The sequence below is a fragment of the Salvelinus namaycush genome, chromosome 12 (assembly GCF_016432855.1).
Source record: "Salvelinus namaycush isolate Seneca chromosome 12, SaNama_1.0, whole genome shotgun sequence".
Taxonomy (NCBI): domain Eukaryota; kingdom Metazoa; phylum Chordata; class Actinopteri; order Salmoniformes; family Salmonidae; genus Salvelinus; species Salvelinus namaycush.
The window spans coordinates 46823506-46845552 of record NC_052318.1 but is presented as its reverse complement, the minus strand read 5'-3'; the positions used below and the strand labels follow the sequence as shown (position 1 = coordinate 46845552).

The window sequence follows — 22047 nt, the reverse complement described above, 5'->3', positions numbered from 1 at the left end:
AACAGGATGCATCTGAGCTTAATTTCGAGTCTCATAGCAAAGGGTCTGAATACTTATGTAAATAAGGTTCTTGTTTTTTGTTTGTAATACGTTCGTTATTATGAGATATCGTGTGTAGATTGAGGATTTTTTTATTTAATCAATTTTAGAATAAGGCTGTAACGTAACAAAATGTGGAAAAAGTCAATGGGTCTGAATACTTCCCAAATTCACTGTATGCATCAATGAAGGTGTAACAAAAGATTTCTCCTGTAAAAGATCAATGGCGGTGAGATCTCCTGACGTTTTAATTGGTAGTGCTCGTGATACGTCTCTGGGAAGGCAAATCCTATTGCTTTCTTTTACAATCCATTGGAGTAAACTGCCTCCTCTACGCTTGGATCATGACAAGCTGATGTCTCAATCTTGGCATTCCTTAGCATTTTTCCCTTTCTCTTAAACCTTTACCAACCTCTGTCTTCTGGTCCTAGTATAGTATACTTCCTCACACTCTCATTTGTTCACTGCCTGTTCATTGTCTACAGCTAATGGGGATATGGAAGCTGACAAACACTAGGGCTGTGGATGTTTTCCTGTAGCAGGACCCTCGATAGGGGTGCGCACACACACCCTCTCTTTTCATTTTCAAATGGAATGTATATTAATATCCAGCCCCGGGTTAAATAATGCACACGTTCTTCTAGAATGAACTGAGTGTCATCTTGGAACATGTTTTTGTATTTGTCTGCTGTTTTTCATGGTGGTTTAACAAGGTTACCAGTATCTGGTGATGTCTGTTATTCCACCTCTCCGAAATTAAGATTAATGAGGAAGTGCGGGTGCCAGCCGGGACCAAAATAGATTTAGTAAATTGGCTCTCTGCTGAAGTTTAGAGGGGGGGGGGGGGGCAGTGGGATGAGCAACATGCTTTCTATAATTCTCACCTTCTAGCCTTACAACGGACACACATCCAAGCTAGCATGGGCGAGTTCTCAGGACTGCGCTCATTCCTAGCCCTTTTCCACAGAAACCTGTTCCTTATCGCTGAGAGGCCTCGGTTGTATGTTGGCTTCTCCCACTGAAAAGCTTGCTGTAATGTGGAAAATCAAAGCTTAATTCCACATCGAACTGCAGCTGATGATGGCTGCCTCCTGAGGTAGAGGGGAGCTGATTAACTGGAAATTAAAACAATACAAATAGTTCAGAGTAGAAAGTTAAGCCTATTCATTTAACGGAGTGGCTCCGGATTGCTCCACTAGACATAATATGTGCATCGATTGCAACTAAACACAGGTAGGCTATGCTGTAGTTTAACACCATTTGCTAAAGAATTTGCTCACGGTACATAATTCAAAACGACACTAACTCTAGATCTAAATGCATATCCCCATGAAACTGATTGAGATCAAATGGTTGGTATGTAGATGCTACATGGGTGTTTCACTGGTAAATCGTGAAGAATTATCATTAATAAATTAACAGAAATGGGAAGGGAGGGTGACCCCAACAATTGGTGCGTAAAGTAGAGGTTTTGAAAAACAAACCGCAGATTGTGATTCGGATCTTCAGATTTTGGGGGAAAGGGATCCAGGGTGGCGGTTACCTACAGATCTGCAGCCTCTGCCATGATTTAATACACAGTGCTGTTGTCTCAGATCGTCTTTTCTTTCAGGAAGCAACATGATTAACTGAGGTAGTGGGCAAATGAACCAGGGGAGGTTTTGAGTTTCTCAAAAGGGTTTTAGTTTAGTCATCCGGTTGTGTCTCGCGTAACGGCCCTATCTGCACACCCACGCTCCGAGCAATCCACTTAAGGAGTCCGCATGCTTCCCAGCCGAACCAGTTCGATAGAGTTCGTGCATATTAGATTAATTCTGACTATTTTGAGGAAGTGCATACTGGCTACGGCATCTCAAAATGGACAAACGGTACTATTGCTGCTTTTTCTCTTAAGGGAGTATGCGAGCACACTCGTTTGGTTCGCCGGCAGCCGAACTGAAGCATGCTGACGACTTAAACAATCATGTTAGCCCTGGTCTAATCACTGGTAATGGAACAGATGGCTCCCTTAGGCTTATTTAAACAAACCACCCCGACATGGGTAAAGAAAAGGCATGTATGCGTGTGCTATTTGTGCAGTTGGTTCCAATCAATAGAGCAGGATGTAAAGCTATGGGATCAGGATAAGTTTTGTTTTGTGTGTGTGTATACATCGTCCTCTGGGGGGCCTTACCTGGCATCACTCAGACGGCTGGCTGGCTGGTCTCAGCCAGATAGAAGCTGTTTAATGAGTTGTTGTGTGTTGTAATCCAGACGGGTCAAGGGCACAGCAATGTCTAGGATGTCATTATAGGGATTATGAATTAACCATTTAAAGGCCTTTATCTCATACTGGGCCGGGTGTGTAGAAGTGCCACTGCATACTGTATAGTGCAGTCTTGTCATTGGTTAACAAAGGCAGATAGACTTTGTATCCTCCCAACCACTCTGAAAATAAGATTTTAGGTGTGACTTGCCACAACTCCGATGACCGTAGCCTGAATCTCTCTCAAAATTCAGAGACCATAGCAAAAAAAGTGCCAGTGTCCTCTAATAAAGGTAAGATTTGTGCGTTTCCCCAGCCTGCCTCTGTCTCTGGGTGATATCTGTCAGTTGTTAAAGCAGCTATAAATAGCGGCCTTTTGCCGTGTTGTGCAGCCTAATTAAGAAGGGGGACGAAGGTGCTCCCAAGCATCTGGGCTTGGTGCGGAATGGCTACCCCGTTCATACGCACTCTAGTATTTGCACACCGCTTCCAATTATCCCCAGTAACGTGGTATGCCTTGTGTGATCCTCCAACATCCAAGGGTACTCCCACAGGAATCACGGACTGAAGTTAATACAACTTTAAAGGAACAATCCCTGATTTCAAAAAATTAAAAAAAATAAAACATTTTTTAAAATGCACTTGACAAAATAACAAATTAAAGTAAATCACCTCCCAATATTCTTCTGAAGGCTAGGGAAGAAATATACATCCCACTTTTTGTAAACAAGTGAACAATGTAGATTTGTGTCTGTCTGAGACAGTCATGTTCCAGTCCTCGCTTGATTTATGGTAATAGCTCTGGCGTTGTGTTTCCAGAATCAATTTAGCCAGTTAAAAATTGGACACAGAATGGCAAAATGGTTCCTATTGCTGTTCCCTAAGTAATTGCCTCGGTCTTCGCTCCTAGGGGAATACTTTTGACAGAGACAGTGAGTAGGATGTTGGATGGAGATGAGGGTCAGCATGTTTTACATACGGATAAGGGAAATGACGGCCCGCAAATGGATTTGACGAACAAATCAGTCCCCAAAAAATGTTGTTGTTGAATTTCAAAATCTTGATGTTGCCCTCGACCCAAATTATTGCCCACCCCTGGGCTAGAACCACTGACTTTGTCAGCAAAAAAGATGCATGTAAACCCGTTTAGCTTTGCTTTATGCATGGTCTTCTAAGGGTTGGACAGGATGAAGGTGAGAAAAAGGAGCACTTCTGCTTACTCTGCTATGACTTTTGATTGAGGTTAGGACTGGCCGAATTATGGCCTAAACTCACCAAACGCAAGCATGCGATTTTATTTTAGAATGCATTGTTTTGAATTATAATGACCCAACCGAAGCCAGGCATGCGTGTTGTCCGCTTTGACGCCTCGCTTAATTAGAACGTGTCTCTATTTACGTTTCATCACTGGCGCAGTAGTCACACAAAACAATATTCACCTTTTTTTTTTTTGGAGCTCATTTGATTTGGAAGAGGTAGCATATACAGTGCATTTGGAAAGTAGACCCCTTGACTTTTAGCCACATTTTGTTACGTTACAGCCTTATTCTAAAATTAATTAAATTGGATGGGGTGGGGGGGTTCTCATCAATCTACACACAATAACCCATAATGACAAAGCAAAAATTGTGTTTTAGAATTTTTTTCAAATGTATTAAAAAATAAAAACTGATCACATTTACATAAGTATTCAGACCCATTACTCAGTACTTTTTTGAAGCGCCTTTGGTAGCAATTACAACCTTGTATGACGCATTATCTCAACCAGCTTCACCTGGAATGCTTTTCCAACAGTCTTGAAGTAGTTCCCACAAATGCTGAGCACTTGTTGCCTGCTTTTCCATCACTCTGCCTTCCAACTCATCCCAAACCATCTCAATTGGGTTGAGGTCGGGTGATTGTGGAGGCCAGATCATCTGATGCAGCTCTCCTTCTTGGTCAAGTAGCCCTTACACAGCCTGGAGGTGTTGGGTCATTGTCCTGTTGAAAAACAAATGATAGTTCCACTAAGCACAAACCAGATGGGATGGCGTATCGCTGCTAAGTGCTGTGGTAGCCATGCAGGTTAAGTGTGCCTTGAATTCTAAATAAATCACAGACCGTGTCACCAGCAAAGCACCATCACACCTTCTCCATGCTTCACGGTGGGAACCACTCATGCGAAGATCATGCGTTCACCTACACTGCATCTCACAAAGACACGGCGGTTGGAACCAAACATCTGAAATTTGAACTCATCTTCTGTATACCACCCCTACCTTGTTACAATACAACTGATTGGCTCAAACGCATTAAGAAAGAAAGAAATTCCACAAATTAACATTTAACAAGGCACACCTGTTAATTGAAATGCATTCCAGGTGACTACGTCATGGAGCTGGTTGAGAGAATGCCAAGAGTGTGCAAAGCTGTCATCAAGGCAAAGGGTGGCTACTTTGAAGAATAGAAAATAGATTTTTATTTGTTTGACACTTTTGGTTACTACATGATTCCATATGTGTTTATCATTTTGATGTCTAAACTATTATTCTACAATGTAGGAAATAGTCAAAATAAAGAAAAACCCTTGGATGATTAGGTGTGTCCAAACGTTTGCCTGGTACTGTATATTGTGAACTGGCCATTATAAAAACATTTTTTTAGATGTTTTTCAAGGCCATATCGCCCTAATTGAGGTGACAGACAGAAATGATCACTGCATCATCGCATAGCATAAAATCGAAAGGTATAAGGCTTTTGAACTGGCGGCAGCACCGCCTCTTCGTTGCGCACTGCATGATGGGATATGTTCTAACTCTACAACATGACTATGTCATAGCGAAATTCCAGTGGTACGCTAAATTCTTCTTTCTTTTCAAAGGAAAGGGAATTTGAAAGAACAAGAGTTGGCCCTTTGTTTTTGTTTTTTTGCTCTCAACCTGTTGTTGCGTTTAGGAGTGTCAGGAGTGGACGTCACGTCAACAGTCCTCTTAGAGTGACTGTGGAGATCTGAGCACTACAGCAGCAGGTGGATCAGTTGTACCCACTGGAACTGATTTAGCCTCCTACCTTTTGTTTCGCCGTAGTGCTTTATCGGCGTGTGACTACATGCTGGAACCACATTTACTACATCCGTCGCTAGCCGCAGCAGTAGTTGGGATCGGTCTGTCTGTCTTGCTTGTCAGGCCATCTGGGCGCGATACTTCATCATGGTCACAGATGGATTGAGCGCGACCCAATTCAATTATGCATTTTATGACCGCCAAGTGGTTGTTGAACGCTACTGGAATTCTGACGAGTGCTTATGGACAGCAGTTATGGAAAGACTGTTTCAGTTTACGGTCTCTTTTCATGTTTCATATTTGTGCTGTTTCAGTAGAGCATTCAAGGTAAACTACATAGCGCAAGCGTGCTGTGGTGTATCATATTGGATTTAGACCCAACCCTTCCCCCAGTCTTTATCTCTGAAAACACAGACGTTTCCCCTGTCCCCTGCCCTCCCTTCTTTTTAATTTCAGGAGACAAACAGGACCCCTCCAAACGGGCAGTAGTAATCCCCTTACCCTCATGCCGGAGTCAGTCCATAGGGGGATTATGTCAGGGGTACAGCTCACAGGGTTAGCACCGTCCCAATGACAGGAGATTAGCACACATTAGATAAGCAGCGGGGTGGGCTCGCCGCTCACACCAAACACTGGCCATGCTGTGCGTGGGGGGTGAACCCGCTCTGTCCAAGCAAGTCCTCTCTAAGGGTTGGCAGAGGGACCGGCAGAGCAGTCGTGGTGCTTATTGACGCGTGGGTTGACTCATAGCCTGCAGTCGCCGCGGTTACTGTATATCCACGGGGCTGGTTTAGGGTCATGACATATTGTGTGGATGGGTGGCGGGCGGATTGAATAAAGAGAAAGCAATACCTTAAAAACAATCTATAAATGTATAATTCTTGTGCAATTTATACATTAATTTTTCATTATTTTAGGCTATCTGGCATTAGAGCGTAAGCCTAAGCTTTAGGGCCTTAATGTAAGTGTGCCAAATAGCCTACAGCCTATCGCCAAATGCTTTTGGGAATGGGAAGAAAAAGTTAACATGGTCCTTTTCAGCCTCCGTGGATCAATGGCGGAGTTGAATTCAATAATAGACAAGCTGCAAAACGGAGAGCTGAAAATAAAGAAGGGTAAGTACTGTAATGTTTGGGCTAGATTTGGTGAAGTGGTAAAAAAGGCTGATATCAGTAATATGTGTGATGATTTGTGAGGCGCGATACAAAGTTTGACTCTCACAAGATGGGGACTTCAAATAGGCCTATGGCACATCAAGGGAACTGTAGCCTACTGTTTAGATGGGTTAATTTGGAAACTGAAATCTGGACACTGACTGTAGGTCTATAACCTCTCACATAGCCTTAATATTGACTCCTGCAGAATTAAGCATTTCTTGTAGTGCAATTATACACCAAATGTAGGCAAAATGTTGATTTATTTCTTTCAGCATCTCGAGGGAAAGGGAATGCACAGTTAGCTACCACCTGTAGAGGTGCTGTTTTATCAGCATAATAAAAGCCGATTTTGAGTGTTTCGACCACGTAAAATATGTACCCAAGCCAAACTGAAGTCTTATTAGAACATGTTGGGTCGTTTTCAAAGCTTTCTATTTCCTTACCACCGGTCAAACTGATATCATTTTGGACAGCAAATCTTTATTATACATTTTTTTATTGCAATTTCTCCCCGGTCCCTAAACGTCTTTGCTCCGCAAAAGAAACAGAGACGACTTTACTTTACCGATGTCAACTAGATTGAAGCATTCATTTATCGATTTATGACATCATTCTGGTGAGCAAGGGTTTATATAGTCTTCTAGGGCAACGAGTAATGACAGAAGAGAAACTGCATGTTCCTAATTCTAGGCAAGTTGACTAACAAATAGCCTACCAAAATGTTTAAAATTACAAACGGATACATATCTAAATCAGGCAAAAAGAAATCCTGCATCCTCTGTCAAAATCGTTCCGCCATCTGACTAGCATACAGTCCCTTTTCTGTATTAGCTGTTGGGGTCTGGGTCTCAAATTTTCATTATCACATATAGTCGGGCGGTTATGGGTGGGTTATTAGCAATTGCGGGCGGGTGAACAAACAGCTGACCCGTGTACCACTAGTGGTGGTACAGTGTGTGCTGGGCTGGCGGACTGTGTGTTTGTCACCAGATGTAAGCAGCGCGTGTGTGTGTTTGTGAGCTCAGAGCCGAGCTTAGTGAGGCTGGTGGTGAAGTGGTGCTAAAGCTCTGAGAGCAGAGTAGAGCAGAGCGCCTGTGGAGGTAGGCAGCAGCATTAGCTAGCAGAGTGGAGAGTGGAGGAGCACGAACAGAGACTGGCCTGGCAGGGGCACACACAGGCTGCTGGAGGGCCCTCGAGGTGGACATGGGAGGATAGAGCTCCCCAGACGCGCTTCACAAGGTACTGTGGCTGATGCTTTCCTGCAGAGTAGCTCCATTGAGGAGAAAAGGGATTGTATGGTCTTATGAAGACTAGGCACTTACAGTTCCTTCAGAAAGTACTCACACACCTTGACTTTTTACAAATTTTCTTGTGTTACAAGCCTGAATTTAAAATGGATTAAATTGAGATTTTGTGTAACTGGCCTACACACAATAACCTACAATGTCCAAGTGGAATTATGTTTTTAGAAATGTTTACAAATTAATTAAATGATAAGCTGAATTGTCTTGAGTCAAGTATTCAAATCCTTTGTTATGGCAAGCCTAAATAAGTTCCGGACAAAGATTTGCTTAACACGTCACATAATAAGTAGCATGGACTCACTCTGTGTGCAATAATGGTGTTTAACATGATTTTTGAATGACTACCTCATCTCTGTACCCCACACATACAATTCTCTGTAAGATCACTCAGTCCAGCAGTGAATTTCAACCGCAAAGATCAGGGTGGTTATCCAATGCCTGGCAAAAAAAGGGCACCTATTGGTAGATGGGTTAAATTTTAAAAAGTAAAACCTTAAAGCGGACATTGAATATCCCTTTGAGCATGGTGAAGTAGTTAATTACATTTTGGATGGTGTATCAATACACCCAGTCACTACAAAGATACAGTTGTCCTTCCTAACTCAGTTGCCGGAGGGGAAGGAAACCGCTCAGGGATTTCACCATGAGGCCAATGGTGACTTTAAAGCAGTTACAGAGTTGAATGGCCGTGATAGGAGAGAACTGAGGATGGATCAACAACATGGTAGTTAGTCCACAATACTAACCTAAATGATAGGGTGAAATGAATGAAGCCTGTAAAGAATATTCCAAAACGTGCATCGTGTTTTCAATAAGGCACTAAAGTAAAACTGCAAGAAATGTGGCAAAGAAATTGCCTTTATGTCCTGAAAACAGTTATTTTTGGAGCAAACACAACACATTACTGGGTACCACTCTTTATATTTTTAAGCATGTGATAGGAGACCCATCAACAGTGATAGATGGCAAAATCCTAGAGGAAAACATGGTTCAGTCTGCTTTCCAACAGACACTGGGAGACAAATTCACCTTTCAGCAGGACAAGAACCTAAAACACAAGGCCAAATATACCCTGGAGTTGCTTACCAAGAGGACAAACAATGTTCCTGAGTGACCTAGTTTCAGTTTTGACTTAAATCGGCGTGGAAGTCTATGGCCAAGACTTGAAAATGGTTGTCTAGCAATGATCAACAACCAACGTGACAGTTCTTGAAGAATTTTTTTGAAATTATAATGTGCAAATATCGTCCAATCCAGGTGTGCAAAGGATCTTAGAGACTTACCCAGAAAGACTCACAGCTGCCGTCGCTACCTAAGGTGATTCTAACATGTATTGACTCAGTGGTGTGAATACTTATGTAAATGAGATCTTTTTGTATTTCATTTTCAAAACAGTTGCCATAATGTCTAAAAACATGTTTGCACTTTGTCATTATGGGGGTATTGTGTGTAAATAGATGGGTGAGGAAAAATGATTTTCATCCATTTTTTAATTCAAGCTGCAACACAACAAAATGGTGGACTAAGTCGAGGGTTATGAATACTTTCTGAAGGCACTGTATGTTCCCTCTGTAGGCTTCGGCTATGTTGAACACATGTTATTCACTGGTTCACATTGAGTCCTTGGAGTTCAAACTGATTCAATTGTGTTTCCTGCAAATGTTCTGGCTCCTTCTATGCAGGTGTCCCATGTTGGACACCTGGTTGTGGCCACTGACTCGGCTCTGTCTTCATCTGCCGCTTGTTTGCGCATCTGCTAGATAAACAGGATTAGATATTTAGGATTACACTTCCCTGACCCTCCCCATATTGTGCTGGTCTAGGCCTTTTCAGATTGCTAATGCTTAGTTTTAACCCTGCCTCAGACTCAGAGGTAACTACCAACCCAATGCCACATTGATTGATATCCAATTGGGTGGCTGATGACCTGGGGGGGAAATTATTCTGTGTCTCACAGCATTTGAATGGGTATTGGTTTTGTATTCAGTGGCTTTTCTTGTCCGTTTTGAAAATCGCTTCTCCATGGGCCATTTCTTGGTGCACCTTTTTAGAACAGCCTCTGTGCATAAAAATAAGAAATTGCGGTTTTTAGCAGGCAAGAATAGTGACTGCGCTAAACGAATGGCTGCATGGAGGCAGTAAACAGCGTTGTGGTTGCGACTGACTTTTATTGCCAATTAATAAGCAAGTGAGGACAACGGTGTAAGAACTCTGGATTTCATCTTGTTTTTCAGTCATGCCATAGTAAAGATGACACACTCTAGTAGGTATTATGGTGCTCTACATTCATGGCATATCATATTAAAATGCACAGAAAACTAAGAAATTCCTTTGTGCGATAGATCAAAGTTCAGCGCTGGGATTTCAGGCTCCTCAGTCAAACAGATGTAGATGCTATCAGAAGGCATTGGCGCTCTTAATACCGTTTGTTTGTTTTTGTTTTTTTACTTCTGTTTGTTACAGCGGCGGATCGCATTTCTCTGCACGGTCTCGTCTGAAGTTTTGCAGTGTCTGTTTTCACGGGTGGCAGTTGCCAGCTCTCCACGAAATAATTCAAATTCATATGGAGACAGGAGACTTTGTGGTGATGTCTGATATAGGACACAGTTTGACTTCTGCTTTTCTGAAGGATGATGTGGTTGTGCTTTTCCTTTTAGAAGTGGTAGCTGGAACAGTTGATCCAACCAAACGCTTGTTTTTAGCCTTGTTTTCACATCGTTTATGTCCTCCCCCTATTTACTTAACCCTTTACACTTGTGGGAATTGACCTATATGTTTCGTGCTAAATTGTCATATTTGTTTCCAGACGAAATATGAAATGCATATGCATAAATGACCATGGTAGCGATTGAAAGGGAACAGTTTGAGGATTATGGGAAATAAAATGAGCGAGGTGCTGAATTTCAGAACGGCTGTCAAGTCAAAACCCTTACAGCACTGTGAAGCGCAGAGCCAGAGCTCTGACGTCATGTATATCATGTTACTGTAAGTTCAATTTAGGCGTTTATCTGTGCCCATATCTGCCATTTTCAACCCGTATATGTACAGATAGTGCCCCACAGTCAGCAATATTTATGTTCTTCACGTATGTGTTGGCAGACAAATTCCTCACTCATGTGAGACTTCTATGGTATGCCGAATATCTCAACTTGGGTCCATGTGGAGGATTCCAGAGTCTCTAAAACATGTCACCCCCTCTGTGATGTAAGTTGGCCTCAACATACATTCGGTCTATGTGTAACAGCCTATATTATCCAGTTAGCATGGATCCCTCTGTAATGGCTATTCATCTGGGTTGTGTTTAGCCATAGCAACCCTTTCATCATAGTTAAGCTGGTCTATCTGTAAACCTAAGCCATGGTCTTATTACCCATAACCCAAGACAGTCCAACGCTGTGATGATTCAGAAACATTCACAACTTCTAGTGAAATGAATCAGACCTCGGTGATGATAGTAGTTAGTCCGAGGACTAATTATCAGTAACTATCCCAGTGCCTTAGAATACAGAGCCTGGCTAATTGCACATAATCAGTGGCTGGCAGTTGCATTTTAGTACAAGCATTAACATAATGAGCACATTCCTCACTCTACACCAGCTCTCCACCATTTCATTTCCTTTTATCGACGCATTGATTGCAAGAGCTGCAATAACACAACATAACCTCTGGAACAGGAAGCAACATCAGTGTCCACATCTGGCTTTTGAAGAGGTATTTTCTAATGTGTCTGTCCTCCTGCCGTCTATCACAACATGCTGCTCCTCCATCGTACTGCCGCCAAACCACTCCCTCTGCCCTGTGTCAACTAGATCCACCCTGACTTCTTTTTAGGCGTACAGTGGAGACGAAAGTTGAGGCAGGAAGGGAAGCCCATTAAAACCTGCATTAGTCTCAGTCTGCTAACCTCTCATGCATGAGCAAGGACCGGATTCTCAGTCTGTCGTCATGTGCTTCAAACAATGTCTGTCATTGTGAATGTGAAATGGCACTGGGCCTAGGGGAGTAGGCCAGGGTACACTCTGTGAATCTGAAGTTGGGGTCGCCTGAGACTAAGAGAAAGCAGTCCTGCAAGGCTAGCCACCCAGGGCCAGCGGCCAGGGATGGTCTTGTAGCCCAAGCCTCTGGCGCAGTTACCCACGGTGCTCATTACAGGAAGTGTTCCGGTGTTACTGGCTCAACGCTCCAATCAGTGGCTCGCTAATATTCCGAGTGTTGAGGCATGACGCCTTTGTGTTTTCACGTTATCTTTTTAATTTCAGTAGCCCATCTCCACTGTCCAAATTTGCTTTGAAAATAAAAAAGAAAGGATTGAGAAGAAGCCTTGACTAAGATAAAGCAAAAGCAGAGAGGCTTTGAAGACTAGAACTTTGAACTTTTTTTTTCTGTCTTAAATTATTCCACTGTGTCACACAGCCCCTCAAATGCAAGGAGAACTCGGTCTCCTGAATGTGTTGATATTCTAACCTCTTCCCTCTTCTAGTCTCTATTCTCCAGTAAAATCCCATTGATTGGTTGAATCGGATGACCAGTAATTCCAGCACATTTAAGATCTCTGACCGTCTATTACATTCTAACAACGCGATTGATTAGGTGCAGCGACGTTCCAATTTGAACTACTTTAATAAGGGTAGTTGACACAGATTCCTCACATACCTGAGGTTATGATGACATAACATTTAAACAATTAACATAGGCGACCTACGTTTTCAAATACAATGTCTTGTCCTCATTTTGATAGCCACATTTAAAGATGATATTCCTAGAGTTGGTGGAACGTGAGTCCATGCCAAATGGTTCTCTCCACATCTGTTCCTTAATGTGTCGTAAGGGCCTCTGCACTGTATGTGGCTGGGTCAGGGCGAGAGCTGAGAGTGTATTGCTGTCCCTCTAGGAACACATGATGCATGACGTATGTGATGCCCTGAGGGAAGGGTGTGTGCTAGCACTGATCATGCTCCTAGAAAATGGCTGTGTGTGTGTGTGTTCCCGGAGGCCCTCGGCTCTTTTTCACGTCTGTCAGAACTCTCTGACTGCAAGAAGAAGAGAAAAATGGACTTTGGGAACTTGGGAGTTGGTGACATATTGGTAAATGTCAAGGTCCTCATTTTCCCACATTTCTAACAGTCCTGTCCCCCCCCCCCCCCCGCCATCTCAGCATTTTTGGTATGTCATTGTAGAGGCTTAGGAAACTTGTGACACGAAAGCAATTTGTGAGCGTTGGGTGGAGTGAGCGGTGTGTTGGTGACGCAGACAGCCAGTCTCTACTCGTGCTCATTAATGTTGCTCACGCTATTATTACTGAAGGTATCATTTCTCAAAGTTAGGATCGACTTTCTGCGCTATAGATACACCTAAGACTCAAATGCCAGGAATACCACTCTTTCCCTTCCGTTCTCCCTGTTTTTGTCAGGTACATGGAACAAAAAAAGAACACTCCTGAAAGCCGTTGTCACTCGGCTTGTAAGACTATCTGCCGTCACTTCAGCCTGGTATTCAGTTTCTCAGAAGAGACAATTGATGTGAAGGAAAAGCGAGGTGTATTGATCTGGAGGAGATGTGAAAATTCTGTTATTTTGTCTGCTATTTGCCTCAGGCACTGTGACTCATGTCACTTACAGTGCCTTAAGAAGGTATTCACCCCCATTGACTTTTTCAAAATGTTGTGTTACAGCCTGAATTTAAAATTGATTAAATGTAGCTTTTTTGTGACTGGCCTACACACAATACCCCATAATGTCGAAGTGGACTAATGTTTTTAGACATTTTTACCTATGAATTCAAAAATAAAAGCTTATTGACTCTCTTGAGTCAATAAGTATTCAAGACCTTTTTTATGGAAAGCCTAAATAAGTTCAGTAGTAAAACTGTGCTTAAACAAGTCACAATAAGTTGCATTGACTCACTGTGTCGAATAATAGTATTTTGAACATGATTTTTGAATGACTGCCTCATATCTGTACCCCACGCATACAATTATCTGTAAGGTCCCTCAGTCGAGCAGTGCATTTCAAACACAGATTCTACCACAAAGACCAGGTAGGTTTTCCAATTCCTCACAAAGAAGGGCAGCTATTGGTTAAGAAAAAGCAGACATTGAATATCACTTTGAGCATGGTGAAGTTATTAATTACGCTTTGGATACTGTATCAATACACCCAGTCACTACAAAGATACAGTTGTCCTTCCTAACTCAGTTGCCGGAGAGGAAAGTAACCACTCTGAGATTTCACCATGAGGCCAATGGTGGCTTTAAAAAATAATATATAGCGTTTTAATGGCTGTGATAGGAGAAAACTGAGGATGAATTAACAACATTGTAGTTATTCCGCAATACTAACCTAATTGACAGAGTGAAAAGAAGGAAGCTTGTACAGAATAAAAAATATTCAAAAATATGCTTTTACAAAGTATTGACACAGGGGTGTGAATACTTATGTAAATTTGATATTTCTGTGTCATTTTCAATACATTTCTAAAAACATGTTTTCACTTTGTCATTATGTGGTATTGTGTGTACTGTAGATGGGTGGGAGAATCTATTTAATCCATTTTCAATTCAGGCTTTATCACAACAAAATGTGGAATAAGTCAAGGGGTGCGACATACTTTCTGAAGGATCTGTATCTCTACTGCCAGAGAACAAGAAGACACAGATATTCAAACCTTATACTAGAGCTGGGACAATAAACTGACCATACCAATCACTTATTGGCCGTGTGTTGCCAGGACAACAACCTCTCCCTCAACGTGATCAAGACAAAAGAGATGATTGTTGACTACAGGAAAGGAGGACCGAGCACGCCCCCATTCTCATCAACAGGGCTGTAGTGGATCAGGTTGAGAGCTTCAAGTTCCTTGGTGTCCACATCACCAACAAACTAACATGGTCCAAGCACACCAAGACAGTTGTGAAGAGTGCACGACAAAGCCTATTCCCCCTCAGGAGACTGAAAAGATTTGGCATGGGTCCTCAGATCCTCAAAAGGTTCTACAGCTGCACCATCGAAAGCATCCTGACGGGTTGCATCACTGCCTGGTATGGCAACTGCTTGGCCTCGGACCGCAAGGCACTACAGAGGGTAGTGCGTACGGCCTAGTACATCACTGGGGCCAAGCTTTCTGCTATCAAAGACCTCTATACGGTGTTAAAGGAAGGCTCTAAAAGTTGTCAAAGACTCCAGCCACCTTAGTCATAGACTGTTTTCTCCGCTACCAAGCGGTACCTGAGCGCCAAGTCTAGGTCCAAAAGGCTTCTTAACAGCTTCTACCCCTCCCAAGCCATAAGACTCCTGAACAGCTAATCAAATGGCTACCCAGACTATTAGCATTGCCCCCCCCCCCCCCCCTTTTATTTTACACTGCTGCTACTCTGTTTATTATCTATGCTTAGTAACTTTGACTCTACCTACATGTACATATTACCTCGGCTAACTGGTGCCCCCGCACATTGACTGTGTACCGGTACCCCCTGTATATAGCCTCGCTATTGTTATTTCACTGCTGCTCTTTAATTATTTCTTACTTTTATTTGTAATTTTCTACCCATCTATTTTTTTACTAAACAGTTATTTTTCTTAACTGCATTGTTGGTTAAGGGCTTGTATATAAGCGTTTCAACTCCTGTTGTATTCGGCGCATGTGACCCCCCCCCCAAAAAAAGTATTTCATTGCAGGATTTTTCTGGTATCGTTCGTTACGATAAGTTGCCTGTGCTAGTGAAATGAAATAATTTGCTAATATGGCTGATTTGTTAATGGGACAATCGACGGCAACAACCATCAAACTAGTAGCAGTTGTTTGAAAGGATCATTAAAAAGAAGCTGTGGTGCACATTGTTATAAACGTATTTTTCTATTTATCCCGTGAATTCAGGCAATTTATCACCATATGGATTTTTGTCCGTATCGCCCAGGTCTACGTTATACTTTATAAGCGCTTTAGCTATAGCTACCTTGTGTAACGCAGCCCCGTCCTACAGTAGAACCAACTGTCTATGACAGAGCAGTTTTTGCACTCCTTGTTTTTTTGGGGTGTATCCCATCTGTTTCACTTGACAAATGCATTGTGTCATCTGAATCATACTGGGGTTTTCATAATCCTTTACACATTTTAAAGGGTGGGCTACTCCCGTCGCGGTGGCTGCCTGGTGCATATTAAATAACTTGTGTATGAATAGCAGAGCCCCCCCCCCCCCGTCCCTTTTAATCCTGGCCCAGATGACATGGTGACAGGCCTTCACGTCACTCTCTCGGCCACAATGGGAGCCAAGTGACAGGTATTGTGGTTGGAGCTTAGACTCTGGGTGTGGGGACTGGGGAGGGGGCAGGGAGTGGGGTAAAGGACTCAAATGCCTGCACGTCATCCTTAGAACCCCTTCTGGAATTTTCTCTTGCTTTGTTGCTTCCTGAAACGAGCCCCCTTTCCCGCCTCTAAACTTTCTGATGGGGATATTGGATCACGCAGACGGACTAGAACACGAACAGCTGCGTCTCACACCAAAGGGAGGGCGACTCGGGCGTCTTTCACATGCTCTGCTCCCAGCACCCTTTTGAAGTGATGAAATGGCTTTCTCCCTGGCCCTCCTCTCCTATCCTCTCCATGGCCTTGCCTGTGTTTTCATCTTTATAAATGTACTTTTGTGCTCTTGCTTTGCTTTGGTATTCGTGCATTTTTATCCCCGTACCCCTGCAAGGCTTTGATTCTTTGTTCCATGCTCTTTTCCCATGCGCCCTCCCACCTTCCATATATTAATGGATCTGTGGTGACTGGCTGGATCCCACCTCAGGCACGTTGGATCTTGTTGTCTCCCTGTCAACCTCAGCCCTTTCCAAAGTTTGAACAAGCTCTCGTTTTAAGCTTGTGTATTTGTCCTCTGAAAATTGGTGCTTTGTAGAGGAAGACAAAAAAAACAAGGTGCGGCCATTCTAAACAAGCAACCCTATAGAATATACCCAGGCAGGTTAAATGTACCAGTTTTTGTGTTAGATTTTTTGTTGTTGTGGGTAAATAGAAGTTCTGTTTGCAGACCTGTGTTTTGTTAGCTTCACTACAGACTCGCTCAACCTTTTTTGGGTTCATTTTGAACCAGAATGTCATAACAGATTAGGCTCGTTGAAACATTTCCAGCTGAAATTGCCCAATTGACAATACATTAACAGTATGCAAACAACTTCTATTATACAATGACGTGACCCTGGATGGGTGCTTCGTTTCCGGAGTCATGATGGAGACATTGCGGACGGGGCTGTCCAACCTGGCAATGATAGAGACTAGAGGTCATTCATATTCTGCTCCACCCCCTCTCTTTACCTGTACCACACTCGCTTCTTAAAGTTTTTAGTTTTAACTTTACAGGCGGAAAAGGATCCTTGGTTCCTTTGAAGTGAATGGAAGAGCGCAAGGATCATTTGTGAAAGCCCCTGCTAATCAATTCAAGTGGCTGTCATTACTCTGTAATCCAGAATTGGCCTGTCCCGGATCCTCTTGGTATTCTCTGAGAGGAATGCCTGATCTCGTGACATCAGCACATTAATTCACTGACTGGGTCTTCTGCGCTCCTTTAAAAACCCATTATACATTTTTCTTTGTCAAACGGTATGAAAAAATGATGGGGCAGCACCCATCAGAATCAGCACCTTACTGTACGTGTTGGAATGCGCCTCTTTCTAGGGCAGGTATCCCCAACCTGGGGTACGCACAATGCCGTCTGGGGTACGCCAAATAAAAATGTGATTCACATTAAAAAAAAAAAGTTCTGTTTTCAAACGGTCCATTTGTATTTTCCAACGGGGCTATACATTTGCATGAGTTTTTTTTCTCGCCTGAGTAGCTTCGTTTCACTGCCAAAAATTTTATAAAATCATCTAGTGTTCAGCGAAATAACACAATGTCAAATACAGGTAGCAGACATTTAGAAACAAATCATGCCATTTTGAAAAATAAGCCACAAGTTTTTTGAGAGAGAATTAAGACGACTTTCGCGTAGTAAGATGTATAAAAGCAACAGATACCATTTAATAAGAAGGGACTAGAAGAATCTTATATGGTGAGCTACCGAGTGGCTAGGACAGGCAAGTCCCATACTATTGTGGAGGACTGCCGCGGATATAGCTGTTACAATGCTGGAGAAAAAGGCCCAAAAAACTATACATACGATGCCTTCATCAAACAACACCGTTTCACGACACATCAGTGACATGGCAGGAGATGTTTTGAAACAATTACTGCTTCGCATACAAGACAGTGAATTATATGCATTACAGCTGGATGAGTCAACAGACGTGGCGGGCCTGGCACAGCTCCTGGAATATTTCCGTTACGTTTATGGGGGGACAGTTAAGGAGTACATCCTCTTCTGCAAACCACTGGAAGCCAGGACAACAGGAGAAGATATTTTTAAAGTACTGGACATCTTTGTGACATCAAATGGACTTTAGTGGTCAAGATGTGTTGATATCTGTACTGATGGCACAAAATCCATGACAGGGAGACCTAGTGGAGTGGAGTGGTAACGCATGTGCAAGCAGTTGCTCCTGACTCCACTTGGGTACCTGCAGCATCACCGCGAGGCTTTTGCTACAAAAGGAATACCTGACAGCTTGAAAGACGTTTTGGACACTACAGTGAAAATGGTTGACTTTTTTAAAGCAAGTCCCCTGAACTCTCGTGTATTTGCAGCACTATGCAATGATATGGTCAGTGACCATGTAACGCTTTTACAACATACAGATGTGTGCTGGTAATCAAGGGGCAAAGTATTGACACGTTTTTTTGAATTGAGAGACGAGCTTAAAGTTTTCTTTACTGACCATCATTTCACTTGTCTGACCGCTTGCATGATGACGAGTTTCTCACACGACTGGCCTATCTGGGTGATGTATTTTTCTCGCCTGAATGATCTGATTCTAGGATTACAGGGACTCTCCTCAACTTTATTCAATGTGCAGGACAAAATTGAGGCAATGATTAAGGAGTTGGAGCTCTTTTTTTTGTCTGCATTAGCAAGGACGACAACACATGTCTTTCCATCATTGTATGATTTTTGTTTGCAAATGAACTCAAGCTTACGGACAATGTCAAATGTGATGTAGCGAAGCACCTGAGTGAGATGGGTGCACAATTACGCAGGTACTTTCCCAAAACAGACGACACAAACAACTGGATTCGTTATCCCTTTCATTCCCTGCCTCCAGTCCACTTACCGATATCTGAACAAGAGAGCCTCAACGAAATTGCAACAAATGGTTCTGTGAAAATTGAATTCAATCAGAAGCCACTGCCAGATTTCTGGATTGGGCTGCACTCGGAGTATCCTGTCCTGGCAAATCGCGCTGTTATGATTCTGATGCCCTTTGCAACCACATACCTATGTGAGAGTGGATTCTCGGCCCTCACCAGCATGAAAACTAAATACAGGCACAGACTGTGTGTGGAAAATGATTTAAGACTGAGTCTCTCTCCAATACAACCCAACATTGCAGAGTTATGTGCATCCTTTCAAGCACACCCTACTCATTAACCTGTGGTGAGTTATTCACAATTTTTGATGAACAAATAAAGTTTTGTGTGAAAAGGGCTAAATAAAGCAAAACTATTGATTTATTTATTATATTATTATTTGTGCCCTTGTCCTATAAGAGCTCTCTTTCACTTCCCACCAGCCGGGTTGTGACAAACTCAGTCATTCTTATGTTTAATAAATGTATCGTATGGTGTGTGTGTGTGTGTGTGTGGCAGGCTTACAGTGATGGCAAAAAACATTTGAGAGTGAGCTGACCCTGGTGCTAGAGGAGGTACAGCTGGAGGTTGAATGTTTGAAGGGGTACGGGACTATAATAAGTTTGGGAACCACTGATGTTGGCTTGTTGATATCCCTGGGAGCATGTTGAACACCGTTTCCTTGAGCAATCAGGTAGACACAGGCACAATTCCAACACATTTTGATCAGGATGGCCTATCTTAAGAGACTTTTTTTAGTTTTTTCAAAATGGATGTCATTAAACAACATTTGAAAATAATGAATCAAAGATGCAATCAAGAAATGCGGGGTGGGATGGAGGTTGAGCTCAGTAAAAGGAGAGAACTGGAACACTGAACAGTCCTTTTCTAAACTGTGTGTATATTTGTCTTTGTCCTCCAGGTCTCCAGGAGAATGTTTTGGGGATGAACTGCTGGAAGAGCAGCACCTTGCTGGACAACCCGTGTGACCCCAGAGAACCATCTTTACCCCGTCGCCACCTTCGCCCCTCTGTCAGTGCTGCGGAGAGCCCAAAGACTTAGTGTGAGCAGTTGGGGGTCGGGGGGGGGGGAGGGCAGGGGACCTGGGCTGGTGGATGGAGGAAAGGCACACATCCCTTCTGCCAGCGAGCCACCCACCCACCCTGATGGTGTCCCCTGCCCATGTCGCTCCCACCACCCCTCTGCAATGGTGACATGAGTGTATGTGACGTGAAGGAGCCTATTGTATTTTGGAAGACGAATCTCTGCCACCTCTGAAGCAACTGTTGCATTCCGATTTGCTTTCGCCGTGAACTCTGTGACTGATTCTGCGCAGGGTGATGTTGCTGCCGTCATGCGGTCGCCTCCGGCGGCTCTTCCGTCACTCTCACTCCCTCACTCTCCAGACCAGCCTGCTGCTCCTCTTCCTCTTCTGCATGGTCAGCGTCCTGGTCTCTGCCTACTTCCTCTACGGAGTCAAGCGGGAGCTGGAGCCGGCGGCGGGGGGCGTAGGAGGGCCGGAGGAAGGCACTGCCGACTGGGACGACCCTCGGGCCACCACGCCCTCCACCTCCTCCCGAGCGCTCCCGCCACGCACGGCCAGGCCCTCAGACGCGTCACGCACCGACCCTGTGGTGCTGGTGTTTGTGGAGAGTCTGTACTCCCAGTTGGGCCAGGACATTGTGGCAATCCTAGAGTCTGGCCGTTTCCGCTACCGGACCGAGATCGCCCCGGGGAAGGGGGACATGCCCACCCTGACAGACAAGGACCGAGGCCGTTTCACGCTGGTCATCTACGAGAACATCCTGAAATACGTCAACCTGGACGCCTGGAACAGAGACCTACTGGACAAGTACTGCGTGGAATACGGCGTGGGTATCATAGGCTTCTTTAAGGTTAGTACTGTGTGGAGTAATGAGTGTCGTAATGACTCAAAACAAATTTACTTTTTTAATTACTCTGCCATTTTAAGTAATGCCCCTCAACCCTTTACTTTTCCTAGATAAGTGTATTTAAGGCTGTCGTTGTTAGAATCTTAATATCACAAACATTTCTCTTATAGTTAAGAGGACATGTCATTTTTTCCCCCCCTTTATTTACATTTTTTGTATTTCACCTTTATTTAACCAGGTAGGCCAGTTGATAACAAGTTCTCATTTGCAACTGCGACCTGGCCAAGATAAAGCAAAGCAGTGCGACAAAAACAACAACAGAGTTACACATGGAATTAACAAACGTACAGTCAATAACGCAATAGAAAAATCTCTGTACAGTGTGTGCAAATGTAGGGAGGTAAGGCAATAAATAGGCCATGGAGGCAAAATAATTACAGTTTAGCTTTAACACTGGAGTGATAGATGTGCAGATGATGATGTGCATGTAGAGATACTGTTGTGCAAAAGAGCAGGAGGATAAGTAACAATATGGGGATGAGGTAGTTGGGTGTGCTATTTACAGATTGGCTGTGTACATGTAAGCTGCTCTGACAGCTGATGCTTAAAGTTAGAGAGGGAGATAAAGGACTCCAACTTCAGTGATTTTTGCAATTAGTTCCAGTCATTGGCGGCAGAGAACTGGAAGGAAAAGCAGCCAAAGTAAGTGTTGGCTTTGGGGATGACCAGTGAAATATACCTGCTGGAGCACGTGCTACGGGTGGGTGCTGCTATGGTGACCAGTGAGCTGAGATAAGGCAGGGCTTTACCTAGCATAGACTTATAGATGACCTGGAGCCAGTGGGTTTGGCGACGAATATGTAGCGAGGACCAGCCAACGAGAGCATACAGGTTGCAGTGGTGGGTAGTATATGAGGCTTTGGTGACAAAACGGATGGCACTGTAATAGACTGCATCCAATTTGCTGAGTGGAGTGTTAGGAGGCTATTCTGTAAATGACATCGCTGAAGTCAAGGATTGGTAGGATAGTCAGTTTTACGAGGGTATGTTTTGCTGCTTTAGTGAAGGATGCTTTGTTTTGCGAAATAGGAAGCCAATTCTAGATTTAATTTTGATGGCTGTGATAGAAAACTAAGGATGGATCAACAACAT

The 22047-nt window shown here is 43.4% G+C and overlaps 1 protein-coding gene across 1 annotated transcript in view; it reads left to right on the top strand.

Moving 5' to 3' along the window:
- LOC120057345 (bifunctional heparan sulfate N-deacetylase/N-sulfotransferase 1-like) overlaps nucleotides 1–22047 on the top strand; it is a 104728-nt gene that overhangs the window by 52988 nt on the left and 29693 nt on the right. The window contains exon 3 of the mRNA XM_039005928.1: nucleotides 19926–20898. Coding sequence (XP_038861856.1) covers nucleotides 20344–20898 — 555 coding nt within the window. The 5' untranslated portion in view covers nucleotides 19926–20343. The remainder of the gene's footprint in view (nucleotides 1–19925; nucleotides 20899–22047) is intronic.